General features: G+C 38.3%; 2 protein-coding genes across 2 annotated transcripts in view; one reads left to right on the top strand and one right to left on the bottom strand.

Moving 5' to 3' along the window:
• Positions 1–13309, top strand: part of dctd (dCMP deaminase) — a 97413-nt gene that overhangs the window by 13707 nt on the left and 70397 nt on the right. The window lies entirely within an intron of this gene.
• hand2 (heart and neural crest derivatives expressed 2) lies at positions 7783–12880 on the bottom strand. The gene is made up of 3 exons (XM_058077844.2): positions 12766–12880; positions 11955–12693; positions 7783–7996 (listed from the first exon to the last, which is right to left on the bottom strand). Exons 2-3 carry the CDS (start codon positions 12540–12542, stop codon positions 7865–7867), a joined length of 720 nt encoding a protein of 239 aa, XP_057933827.2. The 5' UTR covers positions 12543–12693; positions 12766–12880; the 3' UTR covers positions 7783–7864.

Genomic DNA, 13309 nt, shown 5'->3' with positions numbered 1-13309 from the left:
ACCCCCTACTGTGTGTGCCCCGATCAGTCAGCCCATTAGTTCTCATCATGTCACACACAGCTCTAATGGTGTTTTACACACACACACAAAGACAAAAAACATAAAAACCAGGACTCCATTAGAGGCCATGTGTGTGACTGTGTGTCTCCGTGTGTGTGACAGTATTACGGCTTTGCATGTGTCCGCTTTTTACCACCTTTTATTCATGTTCCCAGGCCCGCTGATCAAAAACATGCACCCGCGGACTGGACAGCCTGGTGGTCTGTCGGGTCCCGGGTGGTCTCGGGATTTACAGCATGCTGTGTTCATGTGTGTGTATGTGTGTGTATGTGTGTGTTCCAGGGGGGTACTTGTTACTTAACCGTGTTGTTGGACAATTTGTATCTCCTAACAAGCGACAACCAATTTCTCACAAGTTTGTTAGCAGATCATACGTATGTTCTAATGAGACCTGTTGGACTTTGTTTAGCCGGTGTCACGTGACCTTGTACTTTTTGGTCAACTACATTCAGACTTGGATGCAAAAATCAATACCACAGAGTATATTAATAGTACTTTTATTCCTTCTGTGTTGTGTCACGCCATGGTGTGATGGTACGCCATCATGTGTACATTGATTTTAAGGTCACACTGAAAAATGAAAGGATACAGTTAGTAAGTTATACATAGTATATTTCAAGAAAAAAACAGCATCTTTGTAATATAGGTGAAAAAGCGTATTATTAGTATGAACTTCACCAAATTATGACTTTTTCCCACTTTTTTTCTCAAAATCTTTTGACTGTATTTTTGTAAAAGAATGATAATATTTCAATTTGTGCTGTTTTTTTTAAGTTTTCCTGTTAAGTTCTATTTTTGAATGTCCCACAAGGAAATATGATATTACAATTTCATCTTTGGAAAATTCCTACGTATTTTGTAACCACTTTAATCTTGAAGTTGAAATTTCATTGTAAAATTGTGCTTTTTGTCATTCAGCCATTTTTTTGTGTTTCAAATTTCTTGTAATATTCTGTTTTTTTTTGTAGTTTTCTGATTTTTTTCTAATTTTCAGATTTGTCTGTTATAACATTGCAACATTGTCTTGCAAAATAATGACTTTTATATGTGAAATTACTAATTATACTTACAAAACTGTAGCATTTTTCTAGCAAAATTCAAGTCATCTTGTAAAAATGTTCAAAACTCCAATATTAAATGCATAAAACATCAGTAACAGTGTCAAGCGTCTGAATGATTATTTTATTTTAAATAAAGTTTGCGATTGGCTGCCCGAATAGTTCCAGCTTGCTCTACCGAGCAATGGCGGCACCCTGCTTTGTCTTTGTCTATTTACATATTTCCCCTGGAAGACCAAGCATTCCCAAACAGGACACTATAAGACGGAAGAGGGTTTCCAAGCTGTGGCTTCGCTTCTGTGCTATCACTAAGACCCCAGCCAAGACTCCCACAAGGCTGGGCCGCATTGAGAACCCTGGCATATGCAGGTCCTGTTTGCATGCAACATCATGCTGTAGGACTGCATATTCCGCACAGCTGTAGACAAGGGCAAGGGCCCCCGTGTGAAGGCTGGAGGTGGAGGCTCCCCAAGATGAGCCTGCAAGGCAACAAAGGAGATTGTTTCTGGAGGTCAATTTGGCACAAAGTGCTTCAAGATGTTGCTTGAAAGTTAATTGGCCGTCGAGCTTGACACCCAGGTAGGTAGGGGAGGCATTATAAGGTGGAGGTGATGCATTCAGGTTCACTCGCTGGTTTTGAGGTGGAAGGTTGTGGTGGGAGTTTCTGCTGTCCTCGGTTTCTATCTCATTATTTTTCTCTAGAGCTGCCTCCACATTGGACCAACAATTATTCCAGTACACAAGAGCAAAATCATCAGTGCATCCATACTGAAGACTGGCTGTAGTAGGAAGGTCACTCCTTTTGGATGTTGAATGTAATACATTTCGATAATATTATAATATCATAACATCATTAAAGATCATTAAATATTTTGGGGGTTAATAAGCTTGTGATATGTGAGTAATTGGTTAAACATCAAGTGGATTCACTCCCTATAAATAAGATCTCCTCAAGCAACTTTGTCTCTGACTTCTTGTGACTTCCTGTGCAACTCAAGCTTTATGGATGTAGTTAATGCCCTAATTATGGAGATTATAAGCATAAAACGGCAAATTTTCCCAGAAATGACCATAAATTCCGGCATATATAGCGACATGAGGACCAGGCAGGTTTTTATATGACAGGAGCCAATCATGAGGCATATGAAAAACTCACAACGAGTTTGTCAACGCATTGGAAATTGCAGGAGGTCATTATGTAATATAACTTACTCATGGTGTCATCCATAACAAATAACACTATGCTCAACACACAGCAACTTAACACTCTAAAGGTACACCTGAGAAACCTACAAATATGCACCAGTACAAGTTGTCCCAGAATGCATTGCATCTGAATGCATGAATTGGGGGACAAACAGCATCGAAAATGGATGCATGGCGATGCAATGCTGTCTTTGGCCAGCAGAGGGAGCCAGAAAAGTCAGATACCGAAGCCCAGAAGGAGGCTGACATCATCGCAGTGCTCTAATTGTCACGCCTTGTGTGGGTTCCCACGTGACAGTTTATTTGAGTTACCTTCTTGGGCTTTGGTTTCCGTTTGGTTTTTGGTTTCCGTCCCTAATTTCTGTGTGTATTTAGTTCTCCCTGTGTGGGATCATTATCGTTTGTACGTCTGCTCCCTGAGTCGCTTTTTCATGCAAATAAATATTATTTACCTGCAATTGGTCCTGCTCTCTGCATCCTGGGGTCGAACCTTAAAGCTCTCGAGACCGACCGTGACACTAATGAATACATTGATGAGGTGCAATGCATGTACTACATACACAACTCGTATTGGTACATGTTTGTATATGTCTCAGGTATACCTTTGGAGTGTTAAGTTGCTGTGGGATGGTTTAGTGTTACTTTTAAGATGACACCGTGAGTCAGACTCTTATATCTAATGACATCCTGTGAGCTCCAACGTGTTGTGAGAAGGTATCAATAAAAACCTACCTTTAATAGAAGGCCACAAATATTAAAAAAATGGCAACTCTTGGCAAGCAAACAAAGATCAACACGGGGAAGCCATGAGGAATAATCTGGCGTCTTCCTGGTGTGGACTCAGGCCTAATAAGTCGCCTCAATTGCTGATTGCGTCGCCCACCAGCATCGTTGCTCCGTCCTCCAGCCACCAGACAAAGCTGTCTGAGAAACAGGAAACGGCAGGCATGAACAGGAAATTCCAACAATAAAAGCAAGGACTGTCATGCAGAACTATAGAATATAGTGATAAAAAATAAAGTGATATCTATTGTACGGTATGTATGCCATGTTTTAGTCTTGTTTGACATAGTTCAAAGCAGACATTAAACATATCCAAAGTGGATCTATTTTTATCTGGTCAATAAAAAGGGAGCAATTGATGTGGTCTGTTTTTGGTGCGGCTGCAAGAACATATTTTTTAAAAATAGTAAACATTCCTAAAATGTCTCTTTTATTGTGTTAAAAATGTGTAGGTGTAAAAAGTTGCAGGGTCGTCGTTACCGTGTGACTGACATGACTTCAGGCTTCGTTTCCCTTTGTACTTTTCTTCTGTGTCTTTGCTAGCTTCAACATAATCTTGCATGTTGCATCACCAGTTTAAAAGTGCCGCTCATTATTCACCCCACTCGTGTAAAATATGTGCACCAATATCTTCACCGTTCATCGTTCCCCACTCGAGAAACAAGAAAAAAACAAACAGTGGACTATACAGTAGGTAGAAATGGCGCCACCTTATGAAGGACAAAAAAGCCGAGACAAAATGTCTGGTAGGCTGTAAAGGAGGCAGGAGTGGGAGAGGGGAGGATCTGCATGGAGTAATGGCTGCCAGATGTTTTGCTATTATTGCAGGGAGAAATTCTCTTGCAGCCGTAGCGATCCATCATGCTCACCAGTCCAGGAACAGATATATATATATAGATATACTGTATAGGTGAGGAATGTATGCCATGTTTCAACTATTTATTTTACAATATGATGATGACTCAGGTCTGTTTCTGATGAGGCACATTCAAACTATACCACAATACAGCATCATAATAAGACACTAAAATAATATATATGTTTAAAAATAACAATGGGTAGTAGCACAATGTCCATGGTGTAAAACTCTTATAATAACCGATAATAACTACAAACCCTGATTGGATGAACGGGTTCATCCAGGCATGGGACCAAAACCAGAATCATTACGCAATATAACCTGTCTGACTCACAGTGTCATCTTACAAATAACATTCCACTCATCACACAGCAACTTAACACTAAATAGGTACACCACAGAAATATACATGGACCACTACGAGTTGTCCCGCAATGCATTGCCTCTGAACGCCTTCATTGGAGGACAAACAACACAGAAAAAGAATGGATGGCCCTGCAATGCTGCCTCTGTCCACTAGAGTGAGCCAGAAAAGCCGGCGACTATAAGCCCAAGATGGAGGCTGCGAAACAGGCCTTTTGTATACATTGAAAAGTTTTAGATCTTTGCGTTCAGCTTATGACGGACGAGAGCGTTGAGTGTCCAGAATGAACCAAGCTGCTACATTAAAATTGAGGTAGATCCAACCACATCGTTACACCTCTACTTAAAGACAATCGGCCATTTTTTCAACACTGAATTCTTTTAACACATCGACAGGCTTGAACACGGTAACGCTGCAGAAACAGAATGACAAAATCCTTTGCTGGTTTTTCCTCTGTGAACTCATGATGCAGCTAACAGAAACACCTGGAACAGAAACGGAACGCACTACCAGACCGTCAACAAAAAGCTCGGTGAGGCCATAGTGACACAATAATTGATTACCAAATACAAAATAACAATCAATCGTCTTCTGTCAAGAGCTACATGCACAATTACGCCTGGTAAGGTAAAATTAAAAGGTGAGGGACCAGCCCAGAATTGCAAGGTTAATGATGTCAAGGGAGTTGGGAGCACAGTTCCCAAGAATAGCATTAGGAGACACATGTAGAGGCCCATCGGAAATTTTACAATTAACACCGGAATGACGACTAAAATTGAGCTCTTTGGCATCAGGTGAATATTCTAATGATAAGGACACAAATACTTTTATCATTTCAGTGATGAAAGGTCAAAAAGAAAGAGCAAAAGAAGGTCATTAAAAGGTCACTTATCAGTTCTCGGCGCTACCTCAGGCCATTACGTGCAGAAAAAGTCTCTCCAGCTCCCGTCTTTTTGTTGTCTTGTCTCCCTCCATCAACATACCAAGTGGTTTGCCAGATAAGGCCTTATCAATCCATGACTGACTGCCAGCTCCATCAGTAATTGCCTTCAGGGATCAATGGATTGTGTTGTAATATTTCATCTGACAGCTGTATTAATGTGTCATATAGTTATAAAAACAAACAAGTCATCTATGACAGGGGTGTCCAATTGAAGGATACTTTAAAGATACTAAGCTGATATCTGGCGATACATCTCATTCATAAGCAGTTCATAGTATTTTTACAATACGTCCAGGGTCAATAAAAAGTATAAGCAAATACAGCAAGAGCTATAAAATATATTCATAAATATGTGGAAGGTGAAACAGAATAAGAAATCCAAATAACTGAACAGCATGAAAAAGTTACCATGTAAACATTTATTCAATTCATGACACAGATTACATCCTATACACTTAGCATTATTATTATTATTATTATTATTATTTACACTTCACAACACGGACACTGTGTCGTCACAACATGTATTTACAGCCCAGCCACTACGGAAACACAAACACTTCACAGACACCTTGGAGTGGAATCATGACAAACATCTAGTACACGATATCCCTAAAGTCTGGACACAATACGCGTATACAAATATGGATTTGGATAGAAACTAATAACTAGGGATGTCTGATAATTATCGGCTCTCTATCAGCATAAAAATGTGATATCGGAATCAGATTTTTTTCCCGATCATGAAAAACAAATTTTTTAAATGCTGTATATAACACATACTGTATGTGTTCATGTGTCACGTTACATATATCGGTATCGGAAATTGCGATTTGGACAATATCGGCATATTGGTTTTCAGCGAAAAAGCCAATATCAGACATCCCTACTTATAACAAACATAAGGTATGTTTTTTAAATTGAATGTAGACATTGTAATATATTCACTATAATTATTAGACAATAATTTGTTATTATGTCATTTCATTTATTTACATTTCATTAAATTTAAACATTTAATTCTATAGTTTTATGAACTAAATATACTAAATTGTACTTTTAGTGTGGAATGTACGCGTGTATTGTTTGTGGACAGTAAGTAGACTTTAGGGACACCGTGTATTATTTTGTATATTGGTATTCAGTGGCGTAATAGTTGGGCTCGTCCTTACGGCCGCATTGCACATAAATATATCAAGTTAAATAAAGCTGAGAGCCAGCTGGTCTGCTGTGTGTGTGTGTGTGTGTGTGTGTGTGTGTGTTAGATGTTATTTATGGGGCCCTGGATGAATGCCACCAAACTGTTGTGTTCACTCTCATTTCTTTGAAGACAACACAACTCATGTCAGGGGTGTCCAAAGTGTGGATCTGCGGACATTTGTGGCCCGCAGCTTATTTCTTTTTTTTTTTTAATTCTCTCTCACGTATTCTAAAATTAAAATTAAAGACGACCCACAATTTATGAAAAAGGTCACCTGTAAACTGAAATCGCTGATGACCTGTGTGTAAATCTTCAAGTATGTTAAAGATGATTTTGGCCCTTTGGCACCAATACTACAAAGCTTTATTTCATTGATGACATCTTTATTTTGTAAAAAAAAAAAAAAAGTCTAAAATCAATCCAATAATGTAACCTGCATGTGTACTAATCGTATAACAGTCTATCCTGTTCTTATTTGTGGCAAATCACACAATTTTATGCCTACGGTATATTCTCCATCGGCCTATTTTGGTAAAGCTAAGGTAAGGAAGTTCCCCAGCAGTACCACACAGGTTATACATTTGTATAAAGTAGTACAGTTTTGCATGTATACTGGCATATAAGGGTTTATTTAGATGCATGCATCATCCGTGTGGTGCAGTTCCATTGTGTGTTCCACACGCTGTTATTTTTGGCTGCGCCGTGAGTGAAGGAGGCGATTGGTTTGGTGACCTCTTGTCGCCGTCTCAATTACTTTGCCATTGGTGGGTGGTCCGAGAATGAGAACGCAGCTTTTGTGGCATTTTTTATGCCTTTTTGACTTTCTTTTCAACATTGTTGTTTTTGTATTTTCTTGTTTTACAATACGCTGAAGGGCAATGAAAAACAAGCCGCATGCCAAAAAGTAGCCCCAGGACAACACTTTAGACATCCCTGATATATGTTAAACCAGGGGTGTCCAAATATTTTGCAGTGGGGGCCGCATAGTAGGATGCAGGGAGGCCACTTTGATACGTTTTGTATGTTGCAGATGCTAAAATGTCATTCAAAAACAATCACAACTTCGCTTTGTTTTGCATATGACAAAGCAAATTCTTATAATAAATAATAAGATTTCTCATTCCTGAATATAAAATAATATAAACCAAGCTGTGGGCTGAAAATGGCCCCCGGGCCGCACTATGGACACTCATGGTTTGACTGTAATCGCGAGTGTACTGAATGCATTGTGATTGTCAGCAAACAGTAGAAAAGTGTAGAAATACACGACCGCAAGCGTCTACTGGGACTACATATTGTCTGTCCTGTCCTGTGGTTGGGCGTCCGCACCATTCAAGAGATGATGACTTCTAGTTCCTGTGATTGCAATCAACCTGCACAGACGTTTCAGCTACTGTTTGAGTTCCAGAGCCCAGACATGTTGGGGCCATCCTGTCCTTCCTTTTGTCTTCTTGTCGCCCACTGAAGACGACGACGATGATGATGAGGAGGAGGAGGATGAGGCTGTCTTGGGGATATCCGCCTACAGAAATTATTACTATTATTATTATTATACAGAAACACATCACAATTTGGCATATTGTTCATAAGCCTGACACTAATTTACAGTAGATTAACAACAAGGCTGTGACTAATTCTCTACATCATCAAACTCCTAAAGGTGTTGTGTGATATTCGATATTATTTGAACCCAAAAAGTACAATGTACTGCTTTCTGTTTGACTTGAACTCCTGAAGTCCCTATCAGTGACATATAGGAAACATTTTGGAGTGGCTGTCATGTGACTATCCCAGGAGACGGCTTCCCCAAAACGACATGCGTCAAGTAAGCTACTATATTTTCAAAAGCGTATTGATTTCTTCTCATGAAAATGTCCCATAAAGCCGTTAAACAATAACAATGCTTTTATATGGCGTCAAATATTAGGTTTTGACGGTTCTTACTGTATTTCCTCAATGAATTTATATGGAAAAAAGCTTGGAAAATTCCAGCTTTTTGTGCTACACAAAAAGTGTCAAGTTGAGTTCTTTTCAAATAAGAAGTACATTTAACATCTGTACTTCGTAGTATTTTAGAATATGTGTTCCAATTGGTTTGTCAGACAACTTAAACAACTTTGGAGCTGCCACTAACAGCAATCTACATACATTTTAAAAGCATTATAATATTGATATCACATACTTAGAAATATAAATAGTAGTAATTGTAAATCAGTGCTAACAGATTAATAAGATTGGTGCACGCGTTTGCACTGCAACATTTATCAGCTATGGATGTGCAGTAGATATAAATAGAATATATTCTTGATAAAAAGAATAAAATAATAAGATTACAGTGTCAAAATGGATGAGGTGTGTAGAAAAACTTGATATTGATCAAAAGTACCTCTTCAATTGAAGTGATCACCTTGTGAACAGGCTATATACTAAAAATCATACAAGTATTCCAAAGGACAAATATATATTAATTTAGTGGCATTATTTATGCTAATAATAATTAACAATTAAGTTAATTAATTATTTAACTGTTTAAGTACATCTTCACTATTTAATATTATTTGAATCGTATATGTTTAGTTCACAAACACACTCCATTATATATTGAACACACAGATATATATAATAATTATCATATTAACATCAAATACAAAATGTATTATTGAATAATTTATAAATATGGCATTAGTACAAATGAAATAATACACAACTTAGTCCTAATAAATAGATGCCTGGCACTCTCTGGAGTTGAGTCAAATATTTATTTAAAGACTTCAAATAACTAAGAATAATTTATAATCAATACAAGGGCGACAAAAACGGACAAAAACTATGTGACTATGTCTTATTTTAGTCACAGATTTTAACCCGATGTTATTGTAATCATTTCGTCGTTGTTGCTTTCTTAATTTTGCAATACATGAAGTCAAATCAATATAGTTTACATCACCATTGATTAGATTATTGATTAGACTTGTTAGCACGTATTTAATTGTCTGTCATTTTCCTCCCTGGTCATTCTGATGACATTTAAACATAAAGCAGCGATAAACATTTACATTTTTGCAACACGAACCAAAAGGAAAAACGACTTGAGTCAGCGTCTTAAAGGAGCTGCTATCTACTGTATGCTACTTTAGTATTAAAAATGTACGGTACCAAAAGTACTCGCCAAAGTGATGTTACCTTTAAAAAATGCTCAATCAACAAAATAACATGAAAAAAGTCGTTTACTGTGGTTTGCTGTGGTTTACTGTGGTTGTCCGTATAGCACGTCAACCCGGAAATGCTATATGCCAGGTTATTATTTCCTGTTTACGTTGGCGCCTCACACAAACAACCAATCATACACCGTCCTCTCCTTCTTCTTTGCATTGATTGGCTCGCGCCATTAGCTGTCGAAAAAACACGAAAAGTACCGAGTAGGGAAGACACTAAAGTGTTTGGAAATGGATCACAATTTTTTTTTGTACTCAAACAGAAATAGTAAATTGCAAACATTAATGTTTAATGTACGCTAAGGACGTATTTCTACAAGACTATTGATTATAATACGAAAAGGACGTGAGTGGGCAATACGTATTTATCGCTTTGTGGAAGAAGTCCTAAATGTAGTAATACACCATTTTCTTTCAGTAAACTGTTTACTCTACATGTGGGAATGTTGATATGTTTCATTTAGTAAAAAAGAAAAAAGGCTAAACGCAATCAATTATGGTAATAAGTGAAATACATGCCGGTTGTATGTAAGTTTTGTACAGAGCTTAAGCGTCAACGTCTGAATTATTTGTCATTACATTCCAACTTTTTTTATCTCCCCGGTTTTATTTTTAGACTATATTGAGGGACAATTTAAAAATGAGTTGCGTTTTTCGCTTCTAATGGCATTTTGTTTAAAAAAATAAGCAAATATTTTAGAAATATTAACACGATGTTGGCACGTGGTCTGACGTTCGACGTTTGCTAATACTACTTAGCATATGTTTTTTTTTAAACGCACGTGCCGTATTTATGTCGTGCAGCCCATTGGACAGCCCTGCCCTCGTGAGCTAAGTGATCTACTTGGACAACAAAGCTGCCAATAATCTGTCCCAACAAGATCTAAATCACTTAGAAATAATAATAGTAACACTAATAATATAATAAGACGTAATACCACGTTGAACACGGGGGCACATGTAATTATAATACAATTATCATGGCGCTGACGCTTACTGGCTCGCTTAAGGAGACACGGAATAGTTGAACAGGTTGGTTGTAATCTATTGATGAGCAGCATTTATTCAATATGATATTATAATAATATGCCTCCTATATTTCTGCATGTTTTCAGTGATGAAGGAAATCACTTAGACATGATGATATCATTTACTGCGTACTGCCTTCAGGCTTCCAGATATTAAACATAGAGACATATATATATTTGTCTTATGGGAATTCATAAAGTGAATACGGTATGTATTTATTTTCCACCTATTCAATATTTCCACATCATACATCATGGGCAATCGTTGTGCTGAAAACACAGGGTGACACAAAAGCAAAAATGAAAACTGACTCGATTGTAATATGAATAATATCACCTTGAAATAAGTTCACATCATTTGTGATACAATGGTGGACAACAACTGGACACCATAGCTTCACATTTTTATATATATCTAATATAAACAGATGTCTTAATATGTTAATGTAATTTAGTAATTGCAATATCTTTGTTATTATTATTACAAATACTACTACTACTAAAAAATAATACATTTGTACTGTATGTATTATCATATTTATGAAATAATTGAGTGTACAATGTGCATATATTATTTGTTTACATTTTAGGCACACTGTTCATCAGGGGTGTCCAAACTTTTTCCACAGTTTATGTTTCAGGTGACTGTAACTTACATTAACAATGCAACTTTTTATTAAAATATGATTCAACTGCGGCTCGCAAATGACACATAAACACGACTAAGTGGCATCTTAGAGACTTTCATAAGACAAAAATTACTATAGGTCACAATAACACTGTTGTTCAATGTAAATGAGGCTTCATATAGTTCACTATTATTATTATTATTATTATTATTTTTAATTACTGTTCTTTTTTTGTAGACTTGCTGCATGGTATTATGACCATACGTTGACATGTATGCATGTAAAATGTGCAGTGGTATGCACTTTTATTTTGCACACGAGCGTGTAAATACAATATAACATACACATCATTCATAAATAATACATGAAATAAATGATTACGGTTTATATAACAAGTTAATAATCACACATGTATTGTATGTAATAATAAACACAATGAGGACATAAATAAATGAAAACAACGAATGTATGTTATTGATATATTTGTGTTATATAAATGTTAAATTAACCATTTTAAATGTATATATTTTTGACAACATATGTTGTAACATATGTTTGGATATGTGCAATTCAATCCAATCCAATCCAATGGAAAAAGTAAGTCTTACCGTGTCCCTCTTCCTCCGCTCGTCCCGGCCATCGGACTTCTTGAGGTCGGCCTTGAAAGCCTGCGTGTCTCCGTGCTGTCCGTCCTTGTCCAGGATGTCCATCAGGTAGGAGATGTAGCTGGTGGCCAGGCGGAGCGTCTTGATTTTGGACAGCTTGGTGTCTGCGGGGACGTTGGGGATACATTCCCGCAGCTCCGCGAACGCCGAGTTGATGCTTTGCGTCCTCCGCCTCTCCTTCCGGTTGGCGGTGGGTCTCCTCTTAACGGTGCGGGGGTGGTGGTGGTGCATGCCCACGGGGGCTCCGTTAACGGAGACGGCGCCGTGTCCACCGTGTCCGGCGTGTCCGGCGTGTCCGGCGTGTCCGTAGTGGTGGTGGTGGTGGTGGGGGTCCAGGCCGCCCGGGGTGTTCCCGTGGTAGTCGGGGCTGTATCCCGGCGCCATGCCGTACTCGGTGGGGGAAACGTCGGCGTGGCTGATGAGCCAGCTGGTGAAATACGGAGGGGCTCCGGTGTCTCCGTGCAGGGAGTAATGGTGGCTGTCGTGGTGGTGCATGACCGGGTGGTGAGGGAAGCCTGAAAGAACACTCATGCTGGATCTCCCCCAAGTTCTTCTCAAATATATATCTCCTTCAAATTAAAACCACTACGACTAATGTCCTCAGCACATCACCGAGTCCGCGTTGGCACAAAGAACATCCTGGACCCGGGCTGATGTCTACTCAAGTCCATGGTGCCTAAGCCTATGCAACAAATACACAGTATTTATACTCGACATAAAAAATATAGAAATATGCCTTTTCTTCTCTTTTTACCTTTTTAGCTCATCTCAGACGTTTTCTGCTGCTGCGGCATCTCGGCGGTTTGGTGGACTGGACCAGTGTGTGCAAGACCCCGGGAGACACGTCCAGCTTTGCTGCAGACTGGACCGCAAGACAGGAAGACCGCGTCTGACGTCATTTTTACTACCGGGGGGAGGACCAATCAGCAACCTTCTACCCTCCATTGGCCTCGTCTGTAACAAGCACACACACTCACATACACACACATACACACACACACACACACACATGCTCTCACTGGTTTCAAAGTCAAGGCCCGCGAGCAACATCCGGCCTGTCAGTCATTTTGTCTTTAGTCATGAAAGTAAACATATTATTTATTGATGTCTTATGTGTTTATGGATAAATGCATGCAAAGCAATGCTTGTAGTAGCTTAGCTTTTCAAAGCTTTTCCATGATTTACAAAATATTACTCTGAATTTATTTTAACATATTATTAGCAAAAAAATAAACAAGTATTTTTATCATTTAAAAAGTATTCATTAAGAATACACATGGTACTTGGAATTTTTTTTT

Source organism: Doryrhamphus excisus, linkage group LG9 (assembly GCF_037039965.1).
Source record: "Doryrhamphus excisus strain RoL-2023G ecotype Guam linkage group LG9, RoL_Dexc_Guam_v1.1, whole genome shotgun sequence".
NCBI classification, from domain to species: Eukaryota; Metazoa; Chordata; class Actinopteri; order Syngnathiformes; family Syngnathidae; genus Doryrhamphus; species Doryrhamphus excisus.
Note: the sequence above shows the minus strand (reverse complement) of the source record. Positions and strands in the feature narration are given on the sequence as shown.